The following is a 23673-nucleotide window of genomic DNA, read 5'->3' as shown; positions in this document are numbered from 1 at the left end:
AGGGAAAAAAAAAAACCCACAACTCCCTCTGGGTCTGGTGCAGAATTAAATTTTATGAGTTACCCAATAGCAGGCCAAGCAAGGAACAAAGCCAGCGGGAAGTGACTTTTCAAAGTAACTGGAGTTGACAACCAAACTTGCTTAGTGAGGGGGAGAAAAAGGAGGTAACCTAGGTAGAAAGTGGAATCTTTTATCTTTCACCTGAGCATGTCCTTTTCATATGCTAAGTGCAACTCGGGCTAGCTGGGAGAGGGAATTTAACATTATCATTTAAAAAGGCCTGACAACCCAGCTTAAGAACATCTCCCCTTGAGTCATATGCCACCCAGGGTTACAATGAATAAAGTAATAACAGGAAGATACCACTGCATCATGCCAGGTCTAGAGAACCGGGCTGTAATTATGTCAAACAATGACAATCTCCTGGGAAGGGGCATCATTTCCTGCCCCTGCAGCACTCACAATTCACACCGTGCTGGGACTTGGCAACCTGCACTGTAATTGTAACAAATTTGCTATATCCCTAGCTATGAGCCCTAGTGGAAGAATATATCACGTGCCTGGAGAAGGATGCTCCCTGCCCAGGTTAGACATCAAATAGCCATATTGTTACAGTCAACAGGAGACCAAATACACATTTAATCCAAAACAAAATCCCTGGCTTTATTTAGGATTCCATAGTTTGTGGATTTCAGGATCTCTAAATAGGAGAAGCACAAACTGAAGGAACTTAATCATCCCATCTGAGAGGCTTTTTGACCTGCACATCTTTTCACATAGCTTGATGGTACTTCTAAGACATTCACTTAATCTAAGTAATTAGTTTGAACTCTTTTTATAAATCACAACATGGTGACAACCCAGCAGACCATTTAGAAAAGGGAATTAGAGATCACTAGAAACCTGCATGGGTTCCTGAAGAGCATAGTACATTTTAGAGGATTTTAGAACTGTAGCATCTTAGAATTGGAAGGAACCTCAAAGGCCAGCTAGTCTAAGCCAGATGTGGACAATAATCCCCTTTATAACATACTTGAGAAGTATAGTCACCCAGTTTTTGCTTTAAGACTACTAGTGATGCGGAATTTATTAGCTCCTTAGTCAGCCCATTCCACTTCAGAACAGCTCTAATTGTTAGGAACTTTAGCCTCACTCCAAACCATAGGTGTGTCAGCTCAAATCAGCTTCAGAATCAACTGTTGAATTATCATTGTGAGCATTAATACCATAAAAAATTGGTAAATGCTCAAAAAAAAAAAAAAAAAAAAACACCCAAAACAGGGTGGCTAGGTGATATAGTTGATGGATTGTTAGGCCTGGAGACCATAAGACTCATCTTTCTGAGTTCAAATCTGGCCTCAGATGTTTACTAGTTGTGTGATCCTGGGCGAGTCACTTAACCTAATTTGCCTCAGTTAAAATGAAATGGAGAAGAAAAATTCCAGTATCTTTGCAAAGAAAACCCAAAATGGCATCATGAATTGGATATGACTGAAAAAATGACTGAATACCCAAATCAACAACAACAACAACAACAAAAATCAGGGTTTATTATAATATTGTCTCTAATTAAAATAATGAAGAAAAAGTTAATAATGTAGATTAAACTTGTGTGTCATAACTATAATTGCATTTTCCTTTCCAGAGAAAAAGTAGTTAAACATTTGTCAACATACCCTTGCCTCAAACTGGAATTTGATGCGGATATAACAGATATGTTCCCTCACTAGAAAGTTCTTTATACAAATGAAATCATAGGTTGCAGGAAAAAAATGGATTAGGAAAGTAGGTAGGGAATCTCTAAGTGGGTATGCTAACTTCTTACTTATAGCTATAACCAGGGCAGGCAGTGGAGGAATAAAGAGAGGTTACAGTCAATCAAAAATTGTCATCTACAAATGCAGCAGACTAATTCAGAAGATTTCTCTAGATCCCTTCCATGCCCAAGATTCTCTTATTCTTTAAAAAACATCTTTCATGGTAATCTTTGCTTCCTTCCCTTATTTACAGAAAGTTCTTCCCATATCTGACTCAGATTTTCTTCAGAGATTATCCAGGTTGTAAAAAAAGGAGGCCTAATCAAATGTTCTTTACTCTTCACTTCTGCCTCTTGTAACCTCCTGCTCTCTTCAAGAAGCTCCTTCTGATTCCCCAGTCAAATCATTATGTATTTATATTTTCTGTATCATCCATTTACTTCTTTGTGAACAGGCTGTATTTTCAGTAGGATATAACCTCTTTGGGGAGAAGAGCTGTCTCACTTTTGTCACATAGTAATCAATCAATCACTATTTATTAATTGATAGCTTAGTCAGGCTACAGATACTCACAGAGATATCGCCTTGTAAATGGGTGTCAGCCAAAAGACTTTCTCTGGTTGTGGGTAGGGGTGGAATTGCTTTAAAAAAAAAAAATGGACAAACATCTCCCAATGTAGGACAGATGTCAAACTCATCAAAATATACACAAATAGTAAAATGGATAATAACTAGTCTTTGGAGCCAAGTGGGATCCTACTCACATGGCAAACAATTACTCATCTTGGGAGAGTGGGTGGGAGATGATCAGGATATATTACCAAACCAGAATTCATTACTGTTATGATGAACTCAAGCACAGGGAACAGTGAAAACATACTGCTAATTGTGGAAGCCCTAAAATGTCAATCTATGTAGTTCAAACTTACTCTTACAGACATAAAGTATTCTTTGATAGTTTTTGAGCAGGAAAATAAAATGTTTAAAAACTGTTTTAGAGTGATTTATATGTCAAAAGCCTCATCCTGATACTCCATTGCTATACTAAGGTAATCAGGGAAATAATATTTATAAAGTACTTTTCAAATCTTAAAAGTGATATATAAATGCTAGTTATTGTTATTATTACTGTTATTAGTGACCCTGGGTCCTTGAGGGTTATATCAGGAAAGTGCCAGCTCTGACCAATTCTAACAATTTGAAATAGTTTTCCATATGGTTTGGGAACTGAATGGGTCTAAAGTCTGAAGATCAGTTTAGAGTAATTATAGAGAGGCTGATAAATGGCAGCCTGGCTACTAGGTAACCAATTATTTGGCCCTGAAGACAGATAAAACAGGAAAAAGAAAAAATGAAATGATCCAGTCCATTGGAAACCCTTTCTATTTTCAGTAACTATCATAGAATGATAAAGGAGGAATCCAGGACTAATTTTAAAATAGTTTTTATAATTTGTTTTGTCATTAATTTAGTTATTTGTCCATTAAATGCAACATCCAATGACTGACAAGCAGATATACCACTGGAGAGAGATTAATACTAACTTTTTTTTTTTTTAATATAAATGAAAACCAGAAGACAAGAAGTTGGAGCTGAATGGATGACAGTTCATAAGCTTTCCTTAGGAAGGCAAACTTAAGAAAAAGGAAATATAATTTCACATGACACACAGTCATCTGATCTTGTAAAGCTCAAGTTAAGCATTGATAGACTCTGAAGTGATGGCATCTGGGCCTACAAGAGTTGAAGAGCGCTCATAGTTGTCTATAATGTTTGTTAGTAAGCACTTCCAACTCACACATCCTAGACTATAAAAGAATAGACAGAGTAAACATAACTTGTCTTAAGAGTGAGAAGGACAAAATTTGGGAATAAAAGGAAAATAGAGAACACTATTGTTGTGGAAAGAGTGACTATAGCATGAATCTGTAACCAAAAACAAAGAGATAGATAGAGACAGAGAGAGAGAGAGAGAGAGAGAGAGAGAGAGAGAGAGAGAGAGAGAGAGAGAGAAAGAGAGAGAATGTGATTAGAGAATAACCTGACTGTGGAACTGAAAAGGGTGAAAGTGAAAAGAGTGAGGAGAATTTATGGGAGATTGTTCTGGGTGTGAATCCCTAGGGAGTTTGAGGAGTGTCAGGTGCAGATTCCAAGCAGTTTGGCAGCATTTCTGGACCTAAAGGATTGTGCTCATCCCTAAAGTGAGCCTTGATGTATGGATTTGGAATCAAGAATTTAGCATGTTATACAAAGTCAGAGAGTTTGAATGTAAACCACTGGTCTTGGTATTTCCTACAAATCAATCCTACCATTGAAAATGATGGTAATGAACCTTAATAGGTTCTATAATTGAATGGCAATTCTAAGACCCTAGTGATCTATATATGAAAAAAAGCCTGAGGAGAAAGCAAGACCCCTCAAATAAACCCAGACCCACACTGCAATCTTGTGAATGTAAATGGGTCTATGACAAGCATAAGTAAACAAAACATCCTATGAATATTAATTACATTTTGCACACCAATACAAGTCTACAGAAGATGAAGGAGTTAGTCAAAGATGAAGAGGAGGGGATGTCAACTCAAGTCACCACATAATCTGATATTTGGTGGTTTCTCTGTTTAGTTTTTAAAATTTTCTATAATATGCACCAATACTACTTTTTCAGGCTTTTTCAATATTACTCCCTCTTCCAAACACTCTATGATCTACTCACACTGGCCTACTTGCAGTTTTTTTTTCCCAAAATGCTTATGATCTCTCTGGGCCCTTATAGTAGCTGTACTCCCTATCTGGAATGCGCTCACTCCTATTGGTCTCTTGGACTCAATCCCTAGTTTCATTTGAGAGTCAACAGAAGCATCATGTCCAGTATGAGGCTTTTTCCCCCCCACCCCCTACTTCTTACCACCATTACCACCATCCCATTCACTGGTACCTTCCTATCCAAGGTTACTTTGTATCTATCTTTCTTTCTTATGTGTTTACATATGTATATATTGTTTCCCTCTCATAATCTAAGATCCTGGAGGGCAAGGATTCAACCACCTTTGGGTCTGAGTCCCTTGTGCCAGGCACACAGTCTTAATAAATAATTTTAAATTGATGAATTAATGAAATGAGAAGATAGGGCAGGAAAGGACAATGAAAAACATATTGGAAAATATGGTTCAGGATTAAGAAATTAAAGTGCCCAAAGGATTACAGGTTGCTCAAAATCCTTATGTCTATAAATATGATCATGTCATACCTTTGCATTAAAAAACCTTTTAGTGACTACTTATTACTACTAAAATAATGCAAAAGCCCTTCAGCTTTCCATTTAAGGTCCTCTATTAATTTATTACCAACCTATCTTACATATCATCTTGTAATAAGACATTACTACTTTTCATGAGCTCCATAGTCCAGCTAAATTATTCCATCTATTCAACATTCCCCTATCTTCCTCCATACATTTGCACAAGTCATTTCCTATGCCTGGAATGTACACTTCAGAATTCAGTCATTGAGTCATTTGCTATTTAAGAAATAGTCATCTGTATTTTTGTTTAATGTGATGCTCTTCATGCAAAGGGGAGGCTCTTACAATAAATAAAATGAGAAAAGAAACATATAATAAGGTAATAAAAATTCAATTCAACAAGCACTTATTAAATGCTAGGTACTATGCTAGATATTAGAGATACAATTTTGTTTTTAAATTCCTGTCCTCAAGGAGCTTATATTCTATTGATGGGGATGCAGTGAGAGGTAGGTAGGATGGAGAGACTAACTACATATATAAAGATATACCAATACTAAATGAGTAAAAAAAAAGTTTCAGAAGGAAAGTAGTGCTGATAGTATAAATTGAAATGAAGGGAAAAAAAATGAGAGCCTATGACAGAAGATGTGATTACTAATTAGAGTTCCCTTATATGGTCATTCACAAAAGGGATCAGATAGCCTCCTCCTGGGAACTCCATGAGAAATAATTGTTTATTTTTGCATTGCCTTTTAAGTTTTGCAAAGTGCTTTCCTCATGACAACCCTCTAAGCTAATCTTGCTATATATTCCCCATTTTTTCAGATAAAGAAATAGAGTCTCTGAATAAGTGAATTGCCCAGAGTCACAATCAGTAAGCCTCTGAGGCAGAATTTATATCAAGTTTCCCGATTCCAAATGCAATGCTAGATCTATTATGTTGCCATTCTTGAACAATGGCTTAAATTTTTGTTTGCCTCAGTTACCTTAACCGTAAAATGGGGACAAAAATAGTATTTGCTTTCCAGAGTTGGTGTACAGAGCTAATGAGATTATAATTGTAAAGTGCTTAGTATAATGTATGACACATCATAAATACTTTTACATGCCCCAAACAGTAATATTATTTATTATTATTATCAAGATAATCTATCAAAAAGCATTTAAGTCCCTATTATGGGCCAGCCACTGTGCTCAGTGCTGGAGAGTCTAAGTCAAAAATTTAACAGCAAAAGGTTTCTGAATACAACAATCAAAAAATAATTCAAAATTAAATGGATAATGAATTCAAGTTGTTGCTTGCAGTGCTTGGCAGTGTTACATCAAGAAACCTCACTGAAGCCTTGGTTCTGAACGGAGAACATGCCCACTTTTCACTGTGCATGCATGAATGCTGCCTGAATACACTTTGACTCAGATTTGAGATTTGCATAAAAATCTCTTGGGCAAAAAGAGATCATGAGTAGAAAAAGTTTAAGAATCCCTGCTCTAGGGTGCCCACTCAACACAAGCACAACCAGAGGAAGCTCATCAAATAAGAAAAATAGGAACAAATATATCTTACTAATCTGTATTATTTCTGCCATCCTTCACAATTGGAAGGGTAGGCATTGGGAAGACAAGAGCCTGGTTGAGTAGGCATTGACTTTATATTTAAAATTTCAATGCTATTTATTAGTATCACTATTTTACAACTTAATCAATTTGGTCCTACTCTGGGTTTGAACCATTTCCATTATAATGGGTACTCACAGGGTCCTGACAGCTGAGAACCTCTAGGATGCTATTGAGTAATTCAACACAGTATTTCTTCTCTTGGACCTGGTATTGCTGCTCATCTTTTGGTTCCAGTAACTCCTTCAGTTCCTTGGTGATGACTGGGAGGAGAATATCCCGGCATTCTATAAAGAAAAGCAATTCCTCTAGTCAGTTGTTTATTTTTAAGTGAGCAAAGATAACTATTTCAATTTATAAATAAACCCTCTGGAAAAACCAAGGAATCATGATGCTCTTGCTGTGGTTGAGAATTCTGAGGCATGATGTACCTCTAGGATTCATGACCCTGGAGCTCCCTCACATTTCTAACAACATAACTTTTCACTAATAAACTTCCCATGGAAATGACAAACTTTAAACATGAAAGAAATACATAGTAGCCTGCACTTCAAAGTCAGTCTAAAGAGACTTCATGATATTATGGATAGAATAATGGAGTTGGAATCAGAGAAAAATATGGTTCAAATCTTGACTCAGAGAGTTTCTAGTTATGTACCCCTGAGCAAATCACTTAATCTTATGTAGATTTCAGTTTCTTTATCTGTAAAATGAGGATACTGGGTTTGATGAACTTACACCTCCAAATTTATGATCACAAATAACCTTACAATATGACCTCACTTATGATAATATAAGCTCCTCGAAGTATTAAATTATCTCCTTTCTATATATAACTATAGGATAGTATATGGTAAACCCTTAATAAGTATTGGTTGCTAGATTAACCCTTATTGGTGGCAAGTCTGATTACTAACCTGATTCTAGGAATGCTACTTTATTGTTAGATTTCTATTTTAATTAGAAATTAGAGATATTAGACAAGTCAGATTACTTTTTTTGGCTTGAGTTTTCTTATATTATGATTCTCAGCAGCCAACATGAATTAAACAAAGAAAGATAAGGGATGGAAGGGAATTGTCACAGGTTAACTACATATCACAGAGGGAAATCAACAGCCAGCCTGAGGATAATGGTTTAAGTTTAAATTAAGATAAAATGAGGCACAAAATTCCAACTTATTAGTAAAGCCTGAATTTGCCAATTAATAGGATTTCAGTTTCCTCAGAAAAACTAAGACCCTGAATGAAGAAAACTCTCTTTTATTTATGTTTTGGGGAGTACAGAAGAAAGATAAAAACTTTGTAAGAAGGGAACAAGTTATGATTGGCTACAAGAACTCCACATCAATTTGGTTACAAAGCTGAGGCATGGAGACAATATGACTGGTTGAAAATTGAGATGAGAGGACTTGCAACAACTCCCTCCTTTTCTCTTGTGACCAAGAAATGTTCATTGTTTGAATCTACCTACAAGATTAGAGATAGTCAACCAGACTTCTTTGAGTGATAAACCAGACAATTTTAACAGAGAGCTTAGTGGTTTAAAGATATTAAACTAGATGGCTTGGTGTTCTCCCAGATGCCTCAAGGACAACAGATTTCCTTGAAGTAAGATTAGAACAGTGATTAGTAGAAGAACTGTTCATTCTAAACTCATTACAGGACAGCCACATTTCTGAATTAACTTCATAACAAAGAACCATGATGAGCTCTTTGGGGCAAAATCTATTAACTGTAAATAAGATCAACTAAAATGTGACACAGAATCTATGTGATTATTTCAATTGCAGAATAGAAAAACTGTTGGATGTGAGTTTGAATCTGAATCTTAGCTCTGCTATTCACAGTGCGTGGCATCCAACATCATGAGCTTCTATGTGACTTTTCTCCTCTATAAAATAAGTAGATTAGATGAAGTAATTCTCCAAGATCTATTTGTGCTCTCAGTCTATGATCAGATCCTATATTCCTCTTTCTACCTTGAGCATCCTAGTGAAAAATAAATATGTCTTATCCACTGTAAGAGAGCTAGATGCAGTTTAGCTGTGAGGATTTACTTTTAAATATAGTTCTTCTATGAGCTGGGCCAAACAGACCCTCTAGGGAGCTGTGGAGAATGGGTCTATCAGAGCTCTAGCTAGAATACCAAGGACCCCAGGGACGTATGATTGCAAGGGGAAAGACTGATCTAGGAACCTTTGCTTCCTGAATGTGCCTTACTGGACAGTCAATTCACCTCTGTAAAATTTGATGCCTCCATTTCTAAAACGACTTGATTGGGCTAAATGATCTTTAGGTTCCCCTCCCTTTTCAAAATTCTCTGAGGCTACGAAATAAAGTTATAGATGAAAGGAGAAATGCAGAGGAGAAATGGAGGTAAATGGAAAGACTAGAGATGTGGGCATGTGTTGTTCACAACTCACTGAGGTTTCAGGAGTTATATAATAAGCCCCCCACAGGAAAAGTGCTTTATCAATCTGAGAGTCATTTGTTGCCTAGATTATCGAAACTAGAGACTCAACTAGTCAGAGGTTGGCAGTACAGAGAGTCAGCAAGTTTTCAGCTGAGGAAGCCATTAATAATGTGGTCTGCTTCTCAGAAAGTAATTTGTCTTCCTTTTAACCACAATTTACAAGAACCTTATGGTTGTTCTGTTCAGAAATGAAATAATTTTTCTCCTTCATAATTGGAGTTGTAAAAATCATATTTGTTAGTGTAGCCTCAAGAAGTAGCATTTTTAAATTGTTACTTGATTGTCAAACAAACAAAAAAAAAGACAGCTTTGAAAAATAAATATTGCAGAGCTTTGAATAAATCTTCATAGGCAGCATTAATGAATATCAGAGATCTGTAAATCTGGCTACAACTCTGTGCCTCAAGCATTCAGTGACAGACAAAAAACCAGGAGATCCGCAGTCAGATGACAAGCCCAAATTGTAATTCAGACTAGCCACTTAGGAGCCAACAAGGATACACCTGCTAGTTATATTTTAATAGGAAGGCATTTTGTGATAAAATGTGTGTGTGTGTGTGTGTGTGTGTGTGTGTGTGTGTGTGTGTAACTGCAAACAGAAAAAATGTAGAGCATGAAGACTCCAGGTTTTGTCTTTCTCCAAGGTCTTTATAAACTGGCTACAGATAACACCTGAATCTGCAGCCCTCTTGAGATTTCTAGGGTGAAGGGCTTTTAAAGTAATTTTGGAATTGGTATTGGGTACACTTTGCTTACAAATAACCCTTTCACATGATTCTTCCTTCCCTTTAAAGGAATTGGCAGTGAGTCAGAAACCAATAAGACACATGAAAACATATATATGTGTACCAGAAAGAGACATACAGAGAGAGAGAGAAAGGCACAGAGAGAGAAATGGCAAGAGTGGGGCAGAATCATAGGATCACAGATCTATTACTGTAAAGGATCTCAGAAGCCATGTAGTACTACCCTCTCCCATTTTATAGGTGAGGGAAATGAGGTTCAGGGATAGTAAATGACTGCTCTATAGTCACAAAGGTAAAAACATCATATGGAGGACTTAAACCTCTGAAAAACAGAAGTTTTTAATCTGAAATCTGAAAACTTTTTTTTTTACTTTTGATAAGTATATTTTGGTATTATTGTTTTCCTTTGTAATCTTATATATTTTTGTTAAATCTATAAGCATTTATTAACACTTACTATGTGCCATAGATTGTGTCAAGAATTAGAGTACAAAGAAAAGGCAAAGGACAGTTCCTGTCCTCAAGAACTTATAGTCTAATAGGGGAAACATCATGCAAACAATTTATATATATAAACAAAATAATGTACAAGATTTATTGAAAGTCATCACACAGGGAAAGAACTAGCATTAAGAGAAACCAGGAAAGACTTTTTACCAAAGGTGGAATTTCACAGAAATTTGAAGGAAGCAAGAGAAGATAGGAAAGAGTATTTCACTTATGGATGACAGCCAGTGAAAACATGGAGTCAGGATTTTATTGTTTGCCTCTAAGAATGTGATTCTGAGAAAAAGTCCTTTAGTGGACTCCACGAGACCAACAAAAGAATTCAAGACACAAAAATTGCTCAAGAAGTCTTGCTCTTTTCACCACACCACACTGCCTTCCTATATATGCTACTGCCCAAATGATCAGATTTGCATAATTTTCTTAACCTCTCAATTCAACAAGGTTCATTCATTACCTGATGGTACTTAAACCTAGTCCTGGAAACCAAAAGTGCTCTAGTTTTTCAGAAGTGGTAACCTAGTAAGATAGAATACAAACACAATTAAGTGTATGAAGGAGAATGTGATGGATACAAAGGAAAAAAGGAGAGGTCTAAACTTAGAAAACTGAAGAAGATGGGATTGGAAAGCAGCACATTTCAATAGAAACAATCAGGGGAGTCTTCATGGAAGAAGCCAAACCTTTGCTGGGCCTTGAAGGAAGAAAGGGGTTTACAAAAGCAAAGATGAGAAGAGATCCCAATACAAAAATATCAACCTGTCCACAAGGTACCAACTCCTCTTTCCAAGACAACTATGGAACTGCTTTAACAACCCCAAGTGCAGAAAATAGTAATTGTGATCATTTTGTTTGATTGGCAAAAAAAAAAAAATTATTCCTATCTCATGTAGAGGTTTCAGAGGGAATGCTGTAGACACAACCTTGTTGTGATGAAGAGGCCAGAAATTATACAGGACAAACATAAGATTTACACCACAATTTGTAGGAATCAATTCTAACTAAGAAATCCATTACTATGAAAAAGGAAGAGAAAAATACATAAATCACAGGTCTTATGAGAGGTAGTGTGACACACTAGAAAGAAAGCTGTCCTTGGAGTAAAAAAGATTTGAGTTCAAGATTTGCTCTAACACAGACTAACTGTGTGACACTGGGCAAGTCACTTAATTTATAGTTAAGTGCTTCTCATTCAGTTTCAGTACTATTCATTTCAGAGCAGGTTCTGATCTACATTGTAGAAGTAGTTTTCTCATCAAATGTTCACCAATGAAACCACGTGGTCAAGTCTATAATAATTCTATCTGTATAGGACTTTACAGTTAGTAAAGTTACATTTTAGGTTAACAACGCTAGTAGTTTTATTATCCTTATTTTGCAGATTAAGAAACTGAGACTGAGAATGTCTAACTGACTTGCTCAGGATCATACAGGCAGGACACACACACACACACACACACACACACACACACACACACCATAGGTACATAAACCATATAAAACATATCTACTATGTTCTAGGCATACTGGATGGATACAAAGAAATACAAAGCAGCTTTACTACCTATGGTAGGCTTAAAATCTAATTTGAAACACAAGACAATATACTTAATGGGAATAAAGAATGAAGTAGTCAAATTCATATTATTTGAAATTATAATCATGTAAATATGATAATTGATTATAATCTAACAGAAATAATGCAGCAATGTGAATTCAAATAATGTGACATCATTCATAAATATTTCAATAAATAAAATATATTGACTTGCCCAGTCAATATATCTCAAGTCCCAAATAAGTGGTTAATTCAATCTTGTTAGACCGCACCCCCTTTCATAGAGGGAGGGGGGTACAAATAGACAGAAACAGCTGTAATGATTGTCTATAACGGTAGTTCTCATGGCTCCAAAGGAGTTCTAATCAGTCTAAAAAAGCTTATTTAGCTTCCTTATGATTGGTCTGTTTCCATTCCTGACCTTCTGAGCTTTGTCATCATACCTCCTCTGCAGTTCTCTTAGCCTGGAAGATCATTCCACCCTACAGCCTCTTCTTCCCATTGATAAGTTCCTCCTAGAACCTGATTTGAAGAAATGACTAAGCCAGCCATAGGTTCTGGAACATAGTAAATATTTAATAACTGTGATTATGTGGTGCAGTAGATAGAACACTGAACTTGGAATCAGGTAGACTCATCTTCCTGAGTTCAAATCTGGCCTCAGACACTTACTGTGATCCTGGATAAGTCACTTAACTCTGTTTGTCTCAGTTATGCATCTGACAAATGAGCTAAAGAAGGAAATGGCAAATCACTCCAGTATCTTTGCCAAGAAAACCTCAAATGGGGCATGAAGAGCTGGCTACAATTGAAATGACTGAACAACTACAAATGTTTGTTAATTTGAATTGACAACACTAAAAAAAAAAATGAGACTAAAGCTGGATCCTACAGAAGGACAGGATTCAGAGAGGAAAAAGATAAATCTTTTTCCTTCTCTATCAAACCAGAAGCTCCTTAAATATTGGGACCATGCTTTGCCTATCCCTGTATTTTCCCTATATTACCTACAAATACATTATACATAGAATGTGTTTAATGAAGGTTTACTAAATAAATGAACAAGCAATTGGATTTTCAAGTGAAATCAAAAATTCAAACAGTCTACCCATGGACTTTAAGGCAGAATTGTATTGTCAGAACAAGGAATAGGAATTTTTGTGCCCAGGTTAAATACTATAAATCTCACCTAAAGTAAGAGAAACAAAGCACACCATCAGTTAGGAGTAGGAAGTGTCAAACCATACTGAGAAGGGAAAACAGAATCCCCTCTGTTGAGAAAGCTAACAGGGATGGATGAGAAATAAGACAGAGTTGGGGAGGAGCTCACCTCAGTTGGCCATCTGGTAGCTTTTTAATTTAACTAATTATTCTTGGTACTAAACCATAAACCATAGTTTTTCCATAGCTGAAGGAATCCAATAGCTGAAAGTGCCTTCTAAATTTAATATCCCACAGCAAAGCCTGAGTCACCCTGTCCTAGCCATAGCAATGAGTATTCCACATCATTTATAACAAATGAGAATCTATTTCATTTTGAAAGTTCTCCATAAAGAATATTTTATAACTTATCTCAGATCCATAGCTCCAAAAATAACAGACCTCTGTAAGCCTTTCTCATCTACATTTTCCCCCATACTCTGTAGCTTGTCCACTTTTACCTGTTCAAGGTGTATTGGCTGTGATAGAAATATTAACTAACCACACAGTCAAATAAAGTTATCCACACTGCAAAAGGTATGCATAACCAAGAGGTATATATAAAGAATTGTCTTCCTTTATCTGGAATTTCACTTTCAACTGCAACTGTCATCCAACTTTGTCACCCGGCTCTCTACTTTGCTTTTCATTTCTACATCATCATTCTCTGCATTGGAACTGCAGTCTCTAAGGCACAATGTGCTCTAAGCTGGCTGAGATCCCACTGACTTCTAAGAGAGCTTGGCTCTGCTCCCCAAGGATGGAAAAGCTGGGTTGCAGTCCTATAGCAAGATCCCAAATACCTAATTCACCCACAGCATGGGGTATATTTGTATCAAAACCTTAGGTCTGAAAGGGCCAGGACCAAAGAATACAACTGAGGATTTTATTTTGGAAGATATATAACTTTAGCTTGCCTGCCTACTTTTCTTTCTTCCTTCCTTCCTTCCTTCCTTCCTTCCTTCCTTCCTTCCTTCCTTCCTTCCTTCCTTCCTTCCTTCCTTCTTTCCTTCCTTCCTTCCTTCCTTCTTTCCTTCCTTCCTTCCTTCCTTTTCTTCCTTCCTTCCTTTTCTTCCTTTCTTCTTTCATTCTTCCTCTTTTTTCTTTCTCTTTCTTTTTATCTTTCTATCCTTTCTTTCATCCATTCTTCCTTTCTTTTTTATGATTTGCTTTCTTTCATTTTTTTCATATTTGGTTTTTAGAAATATGTGCAAATGTTCAAAGTACATATATAGTACATGGATAGCAGCGCCCCTTTGGTATATGACAGCTGCAATACTAGCCTGATAGATATAAAATATTCTCCAAACTTCCCTTAGATAGCTGGTATGTCATGAAAAAAACTAATTCCAGGCACAAGGAAATCAATAACTACTTCTCCCACCCCCACCCTCATATCACAGTTCCAAGTGTAAGCATTTACAACTCCACTAGATTCCCTAATTTTACTTCATCTCTCTTCCCATTCTTTAGGAGCCCTGCAGTCTTCCTTACCTCCATGAAAAAGATCCTAATTACAATATATAGAATCGTTCCTCCCTTCCTTTCCTTCCATCCCAATCTGTCCCAAAGTACAACTCCATTTTATTAAACCCAAGTAGCAAAATATTACTCCCCAGTTAAACAAACACAGTCTATTTGGAGGTTTAAGAATCCACTACTATAAAAATTCTTTTCAGGTATCTTGTAAGTGAGAAAGTATAATTAGGTAGTAAATCCCAAAGAAGAAATGTACTTACAGAACCTTATTTCAAACACATACTTAAGAGATGAAATCAAAGTAGGGCTTTTACCACAGATCTTTTATATTTAACCTAAAATAGGATTTTGTGCTAAAATCATAAAGAAAATTCTAGAGCTCTCAGAAAGGTATATAATTCGGTGTCTTGTCTGTAGAGCTTCTGTGAGTACCTACCTAATTATAAAATTAGGTCTTTATGACTATACAATTATTGAGATTTCTTTTTAGAGGTTGTAAGATCATATCACTTCAAGTCAGATCTCAGCTTTGACAGTTATTACCTTTGTGGCTATCAACAGGTCACCTAACCTTTCAGAGATTTAGGCAACCCCTAAAGATTTATTTACAAAGTCTAACAGAACATAAGTTTCTCCACCTCCTTGAAGGACTATTTTATTTCTTTATTTATGTCCTCAGTGCTTACCATAATGATGAATATATAAAAGATATTTAATAATGTTTGTTAATTGAGTGAGCAATTGACATTAGAGATGGGTTTCACTTTGCAAACACGAAGAGAGTTCTTATAGTAACATTTCTCCACACTAAAGAGATCATAGGTTTTTTTTGTGTATAGGATATGTATGTCATCCCTGATACTAGCTGAACTTTTCAAAACACAATTTGTAAAAATAATATATTATGAGTGAATGCAAAGTATTATTACACTGTCATAATAATAATAATAATAACAGTTGATAATTATGCAGAACTTTACATGTCCTATTTAATTCTTACAACATTCTGAAGTAATTATTATCATCTCCATTTTCAGTTGTGAAAACTGAGGCTCAGGTAGACTAAATGTCTTATACTTGATCCCACAATTAAATAGACGTCTGTCAGGGCTACCTGATCTTCCTAATTATAGAGGCAGCATCTATTCATTATGCGACATTGCCTCCCAGATATTAAATAAAATATGTACAATTGGGACCTCAGAATTTCATGCTCTAAATTTATATGTAATGAAAGACTTCCAATATCTGCTATCATCACTACTATCCAGAAGATGCATGCTTGCTTCCTTCTGACCCTTTCCAAATAGCACTTAGGGCAATAAAACATGCAGCATGATGGATACCTACACATCTCCTTACACAGCAAACTTCCAAAGACCATTCATACTGTAAATGCTGACCAATCTCCTTATAGCAAGCTCACTGGTTAACATTTAATTCTGCTCTGCAAAAAGATCTTTTAATAAAATGAAAAGCCTGATACAAATTTGGTCAAGTGAGTCATGGCCTCATGTGTGATTTATGAAATCTATTATATATATATACATATACAGCTATATTAATGTTGAGACAAATTGTATTCCTAATGCAACATGAGATGAGTCTTGCTTACTCTGGTAAGAAGCTTTGTTTCAACCACCTCCAATCTCTAGCTAATGGAAAAGAAAGCAAATGGAAAAAGCTCAGGGCTATACTGAGCTGCCTTTATATGAATAAACTTGGCTGCCAGGCTTAAAAGGAAGATTTCCATTAAAGCAGTGTGGACCATCCCAAACCCATGCAAGGGAAGAAATATATCAAGGCTTCTTCACTGCTGAGATGAGCTGTTCCAAACAACTCTTGTCCCTGTTTGACCTTGATACTATGATGTCTCTCACTCAATTTATAAGGCCTCAGAGATATCCATTAAACAAATTCCTTATCCTTTCATGTCTCACCTACCTAGATTTCACTATCTCCTTTCCATGTAAGAAAACCCATAATTCAGGTGTCTCTGTTCTCTGAGAGAACTTCAAGGACTTTCCCTCCTTCCAATTACATGGGCCCCCATCTCACATAAAAGTTACCCATTTTGGGGTGGGAGTAGTAACAAATCACAAAATTTAGCTAGACAGTGATAAAAATCCCACTTATTTGTAAGCCTGATTTAGATGCTGTTTCAAGGAACAAAAGATATCCCTTATATATCAAGATCCATATTAGGTAATCTCTCCTCCATGAAGCCTCTTTGGATTCCCTCTACACAATAAGGATGTTCTACCTTCTGAAGTACTTTATATATTTTATTATATTTATTTATGCATTTGTCTTTTTACCTAACATCCCCTTTCCCTCCAATTCAATTATGGATTTTATTTATTTGAGTAGATATAGTTTGTCCAATTAGATGGAAGGTCTTTGAAGACAGGGGTTGTTTTATTTTGTTTTCATATGTCCATCCCCTAACACATCATTAGACACAGAGTAGTCATTTAATATAAATACTTGTTAATTGATTGACTCAAACTCAGAACATTTTTGCTTAAAATATCTAGAAAACTGAATCTGTAGTAGGACTTTCAACTCAATTATTTAGATAGGATCTAAAATCTTCACTTCATTATGTGTGTGCACAGGGAAAGAATAATTATTATATAATTACTATATGTTCAACATTTGTATAATTACCAGGGATATATTTCTACCCACAAGGAAAGGGCAACTTGATAGTACAATGCACAACCACTGGGCTTAGAATCAGAAAGACTCATCTTTGTGAATTCAAATCTGGTCTCAGATATTTACTAGCTGTGTGATCCTGGGTAAGTCATTTAACTCAGTTTGCCTCAGTTTCCTCTTTTGGTGTAAAATGATCTGGAGAAGGAAATGGCAAACCACTCCAATATCATTGCCAAAAAAAAGCTACAAATGGTGTCACAAATATGGGACACAACTGAACAACAACCCATATGAACTTTATATGCTAATGGAAGACAATGCATGAAAGGGCTCCAGAAAATGAAGAGAAGAGGGTAACCAAGCCAAGCGGTAAAGAAGTGGAAAAGTCTGGAGACTGGAGCAGAAAGTAAAATGAGCATAGCTGGTGCCCTTCTTGGAGATTTGAGCTAGGGCCTTCCCAATGAAGACGGTAGCACTCAGGCCAGAGGCATGTTGCTAATAAGGACATTGAAAAGTCTTTAGAGTGATGGTGTTTAAGCTAAACATTGGCTCAAGCAAGCATTTTCTGATTTCCATTTTATAGTATTTTTGAAAGTTTAAGAACTGTGTATGTAGGAGTAAATAGGGAGGAGACATTCATTTAATGTTGTCTAATGTCATTTATTACAGGCCTTTATCTGTGGTGCTGGGGTAGTTATTGTCCTTAGAAATCCAATGCAAAACTGTATTTCTGTGAGACAGGTCCATACTGAGCTGACATTCCAAAATGGGCAATAATGGTTCAATGAAGAATTTAAATATTTGGGGTAAAAAACTCATAATAAGAATAGTCTGTTGTTTATATTCCAAGACTGTGAGAAGGACTCATTATTTTAGAAAAAGGAGTGGGAAGATTTTCTTTGACTCAAATACAGAAAGTGTTTTCCATTAGCCAAATAGGATGATTTTATCATCACATCATCATCTGAACCCTACCATGTAGCAGCTCCAAAGGAAGGAGGAGCTCAATGCTGTCATTAACATTTTCACACATTAAAGGAACAAGAAAAAAACATCTTGTTCCACACTAGAGAAAACCAGCAGAATAGCTTTGTGATTCAAACAAGCTGCTGAAATCAGAGGCAAACTTCAAAGAAGCAAAAAAATCAGCATAGAGTTGAGTCTCTTGTTTTTCTAAATGTATTGAAAGTGAGAATTTCCCCGTGTCCTAATGTCATTTTAAAGTCTTTGAGTGATGGATTCTGAGACCAAGGATAGCCCAGAAGGGTAATGCCTCCACCCCTTCGGGTGTCACATAGAATGGGAGTCAAGGTGACTCCCAGGGTTAAAAGAATGCAAGCAAATACTGATATAAAGAAGAAAACAAACAATAATTCTGATGTTAGGTCTGGCATTCAGATGTGGACAGAAATGTCTTATTTCCATATCCTTTCATACTCAGAAAATAGTGGAGAATAAAAGATAAAAAGAAAACTGAAAAAAAGTGATGAGAAAGAATAAGAGAAAAGGAGGAGATAATACAGTTTCTTGGCCAGGAAGTACAGGGGTAAAAGCTCCCTGTACTAAATTCTAAGAGGGTTTAAAATTCTATTGTAAAGGAAAAAGAATCAGGCCAGTTTCTAATACCCTCCCTGCTACTAGTGCTTGATATGCAGGAAGTGCTTATTGATCCACTGACCGATAGGCTTCATGACCTATTTCACCTATCCTGAGTTCAATTTCAAGAAATAAAAGAGTTAAACTAAAACAGGAGTTCTTAATCCTTTCTGGCAGCCTGAAAAAGTCCATGGATCCCTTCTCAAAATAATGTTTTGTTGCCTATATGCATAATCAAAGGAAATGCTAAATTTCAGTTAGAGAGTAATAAAAATAAGAATGTTTTTTTTTTTTTTTTCCTATTCAAAGACACTCCCTGAAATCTATCTGTGGACTTGTTGGACAATCTGAGTGGAGAGAGTGCTTGGCCTAGATCCAAGAAGATTAGAGTTCAAATCCAGCTTCCAGGGTTGTTGTGAGAAACAAATGAAATAAAATTTGTAAAGGGCTCAGCATAGAGCCTAGCATGTAGTAGACACCCATCAATTGGGAAATGCCTAAACAAATTGTGGCACATGTATATAAAGTTATACTATTAGAAATGATGTATGATAAATATAGAGAAGCACAGAAAGATCTATGTGAACTGATGTAAAGTGAAATTAAAAGAGCCAAGAAAACATTATGTACAGGATCCTTAACAAGGTAAAAGGAAAGAACAATGACAGAAATCAAAAGTAAATATAATAAAACTATAAAAATCAAGTAGTATTCTAATGAAGTGTTATGAGAAGACATCCCCAAACCACCCCTTCATGAAGATGGAATGTTCACTGGTGTTACATATTGTGCATATTTTCAGACTATTTCAATGTATAATCAGTTGTGCTAATTTTTTTTTCTGTTCTAGAAAATACTATTTGTAAAAAAAAATACTATTTGTTATGTGGAATGATTTAGGGAATAGAGAGTGGGAAGGGATACTTGGAATAACTATGATGATGTAAGAAATAGAGATTTCAATAAAAACTACTTTAAAATAAATAAGTAAACATTCTCTTCCTCCTTTCCTGAAAGATCTAACATTTTAAAATTTTAGAGTTTCTTTTTTATACTAGATTATAAGCAACTTAAAGCCATGAAGTTTCTTATTTAACTTTGCTCATCCTCAAGTGTCTAGCATATGACATCTCACACAGTAAATGCATTATTAATTAATTAATGAAACAAGGAGAAACAATCTCCATCTATGGAAAGTTCCCCATCCAAAGAGAAATACAAGCCATATATATATATACACATACATATATATATATATACACAGACAGATATGATAGATATAGATAGATAGACAGATATACAAGGGATATAAACACTCACAAAAAACATATAAAAAAGGAAAAGGCATATAACTTAATTATCCCCCCATTGTATCCCTCTTAACTATTACTTGCTATTAATATTGTGTATTCTATTTTGTGTAAGCCCACTGCTTTGAACATATTTATGATTTGTTTTTTTTTTAGAATGTATTAGTGTGTATGCCACAAAAAGTACAAACTATTAATGAGAAAAGATCTTGTCTGGGTTGTTTTTATCATTCTAATTCTATATCTCAGGCAAAGATTTGTATTCAACAAATTGAGAAGCCCTGCATTTAGTCATGAGGAGAATATAATTTACTTCAAGTGGGACATACATTCCAAGAATGAACAACTCTTTCTGAGTCACTCTGTAAAAATTTGAAGGTGGAGCTGATAATGATAAGTGCTAAGTAAGGGAGGTAGAGGAGCTGAGGAAAACAATATTCAAGATTAATCATGTTACCCATCATAATAAGCTAGGAAAGAAAATGGATTCTAACATCTGTCCCTTTCTCTCTATTTATGTGGCTACCATTTTAATTCAAGCTTTCATCTCCTCTCTCGTGGACAACTGCCATAGCCTGGTCTCCCTACTTCAGGGAGCTTCTCTACTCTCTTCAATCTATATTCCAGAGGGTTGCTAAATTGATTTGTCTAAAGTACAAGTCTAACCATATCACTCACCTGTTCAAGAAACTCCAATAATTTCCACTTGCCTTTTGAACCAAATCCAAATTCTAATTTTAAAAGGGTTTTAAAGTCCTTCAATCTGGCTCCAGCCTATCATTCCAGGTTACCTGCACTTTACTTTTCTTTCTACACAATATGTTCCATTCAAACCAAACTTTTTCTTACTCATCACATCAACTCCTTCTATACCTTTGTACAGGCTATCCCTCATGCCTAGAATGAATTCTCATTTCACTGCCACCTCACAGAAGATAATACCTAGTTCACCAAAGCTCAAACCAAGTGCTTCTTCCATCTTGATTTTGTTCCATGGTACTACTTTTCTTGAATAAATTATTTTATTTTTGTAATTAATTTTATATGCACATTATTTCTCCTCACCCCGAATGGGATATAGTCTATTTGAAGGAAAGAGCTATTTTTTTAATAGTGTATCTTCAATATCTAGCATAATACCTGACACAGAGAAGATGCTGAATAAGCACTTGTTGGAATTAATTTATTCATTCTCAACTAACAATTTTAAATCAATCCAGTGATCAGCAGGGTCAGGAACTTTGAGAAAGCTGGCAGGCAGCCTGAAGGGTAAAGTTCTACATCATAGGTGGTTTAAGAAAGACTAGATGACCTTTTTTCCTGAATGAATACTACTTAGAATACTAAGGATCTATATACCCAAAGACATTAAAAGAGCAAAGCTCCTTCCTGACCAAGGGAAAGAAAGTGAAAATTCCCTTTTGTGCAAAGGATCCTGATTAGAAGAGTCTTAGAACTAGCAAACCTTGGCTACCACCCTGACTCTAGGCATTGTTTAATTATGTGATCTTGGATAAGTCAATGCACATCTCCAAGCTTCAGCTTCCACATATATCAAGAAGGGGTAATGATACTATATCTGTCTCATAAGGGTGTTGTAAGGAAAGTGCCTCATAAAGCTTAATGGTAATAGAAAAAGGAACTATCCATAGAATGCAATGTGCCAGCAATGGGATGAAGGAGAATAGAAGATTTAGTCAGGGGACTTGAGTTTGGACTTTGACTCTGCTAGTTATGATCTGGTCTCAAGGAATGTATTCCTTTATCACTATCCCCTGCAAGAATCCTATTTCTTCCAAGATTCAGTTTAAATGCCATCTTCTACTTAGGTCTTTTAAATAGTGAATTCCTGATGCAAAGCAGGGAACACACTGATTGATTAGTTCTCTGGGCCTCAGTCTTTACAATGTAAAATCTGTAAAATGAGTGGGTTGAGCCTGATGGTCTCTAAGGTACCTTTTAAATCTAGGTCTGTAATCCTAGGATTGCAGTTCCATTTAATTAGAGCTTTTAAGGTTTATAAAATGTTTTAAATCTATTATCTCACTTGATTCTCACAACAATCCTATGAGGTAGGTGTTGTTATTATCCCATCTCGGATGAGAAAACTGAGGTTGAAAAAGATTCAGTATTTGCCCAGGACCACACAATTAATAACTGTTTAAGGTGGGATTTGAACTCAGGTTTTCCTGATTTCATGTCCAGAGCTCTTTTTTATATACCATTTTAGAGGCTACTTTTCTTGCAATCACCTCTGAGCTAATGAGAAAGCCAGTATAGAAGAATGCCTATCCAACCCTTTTTGTAGTGGCAAGGAACAGGAAACTGAATGGATTCCCATCAGATGGGGAATGGCTGAATAAGTTATGGTGTATGAATGTTTTAGAATATTATTGTTCTATAAGAAATGATCAGCATAACAACTTCACAAAGACCTGGAGAGACTTACTTGAACTGATTCTATGTGAAGTGAGTAGAACCAAGAGAACATTGGACACAGCAACAAGATTATGTGATGATCAACTGTGGTGGACGTGGCTCTTTTCAACAATGATGTGATTCAGCCAATTCCAATAGACTTGTGATGAAGAGAGCCATCTGCATCCAGAAAGAGGAATATGGGGACTGAAAGTGGATTGTTATTTGTTTTTTTTTTCTTTTTAAATTTTTTCCTTTTTGATATGATTTTTCTTGTGCAGCATGATAAATGTGGAAATAGATTTAGAAAAATTGCACATTATTTAACCTATATTGGATCAATTGCTGTCTAGGGCAACTAATTTAAGAGAAAAAATGGGAACACAAAGTTTTGCAAGGGCAAATGTTGAAAATTATCTTTGCATGTATTTTGAAAACAAAAAACTATTATTAGAAAAAAAATTTAAAGGATAGCTCTCTATTTGATTCAACTAATGTTTATTAGGAATTTGGTCTATTAAAAGACCTTGTAATCATTACTTGGAATATACAACAACAATAAGACACTTAGATATGAATACAAATGTCTACAAGAAAAGGCAGAATATAAGACATAAAAAGAAGAAATCCTATTAAATTAAGAAAGAAGAGATCATATTCAAGTGGGGAATCCAGTAATTCTCGAGGAGCACAACCTTTTAGTTTCTAGAGGACAAAAAGCAATTCATTATTCTTTGAATCCCCCTCTGCTTTGCACAGAGTAGCATGCATTCAGCAAATAGTAATTAAATTTAATTAAAAATGCATGGCATCTGGAATTTCCCCTGTCTTTCATGATGAACTTAGCTTTATTTATATTTTTTTTTATTATTTTCTTTTTCTCTTCTTAGGCTCCACCTTCCCTGGGAGGATTTCCACTTTTCTATTGACTATTTAACCCATGATTCCTGGTGGTGAATCTTATACTCTGTAATAGGAAACACCCTGAGAATCCCAAGAGTGACTAAGAATTAGAGGGAACATATCTTTGGAAATTCCTCGGGCAAGAAAGGCACTATGCCAAAGGGATAACACGCCTACTTCCAAAATGCATGCTGCACTTGGC

The 23673-nt window shown here is 35.7% G+C and overlaps 1 protein-coding gene across 1 annotated transcript in view; it reads right to left on the bottom strand.

Moving 5' to 3' along the window:
• The window catches only part of DOCK2 (dedicator of cytokinesis 2), a 449319-nt gene that overhangs the window by 304248 nt on the left and 121398 nt on the right, over window positions 1-23673 (bottom strand). The window contains exon 24 of the mRNA XM_051978885.1: window positions 6757-6905. Coding sequence (XP_051834845.1) covers window positions 6757-6905 — 149 coding nt within the window. The remainder of the gene's footprint in view (window positions 1-6756; window positions 6906-23673) is intronic.

The sequence above is a fragment of the Antechinus flavipes genome, chromosome 2 (genome assembly GCF_016432865.1).
Source record: "Antechinus flavipes isolate AdamAnt ecotype Samford, QLD, Australia chromosome 2, AdamAnt_v2, whole genome shotgun sequence".
Classification (NCBI taxonomy): Eukaryota; Metazoa; Chordata; class Mammalia; order Dasyuromorphia; family Dasyuridae; genus Antechinus; species Antechinus flavipes.
Note: the sequence above shows the minus strand (reverse complement) of the source record. Positions and strands in the feature narration are given on the sequence as shown.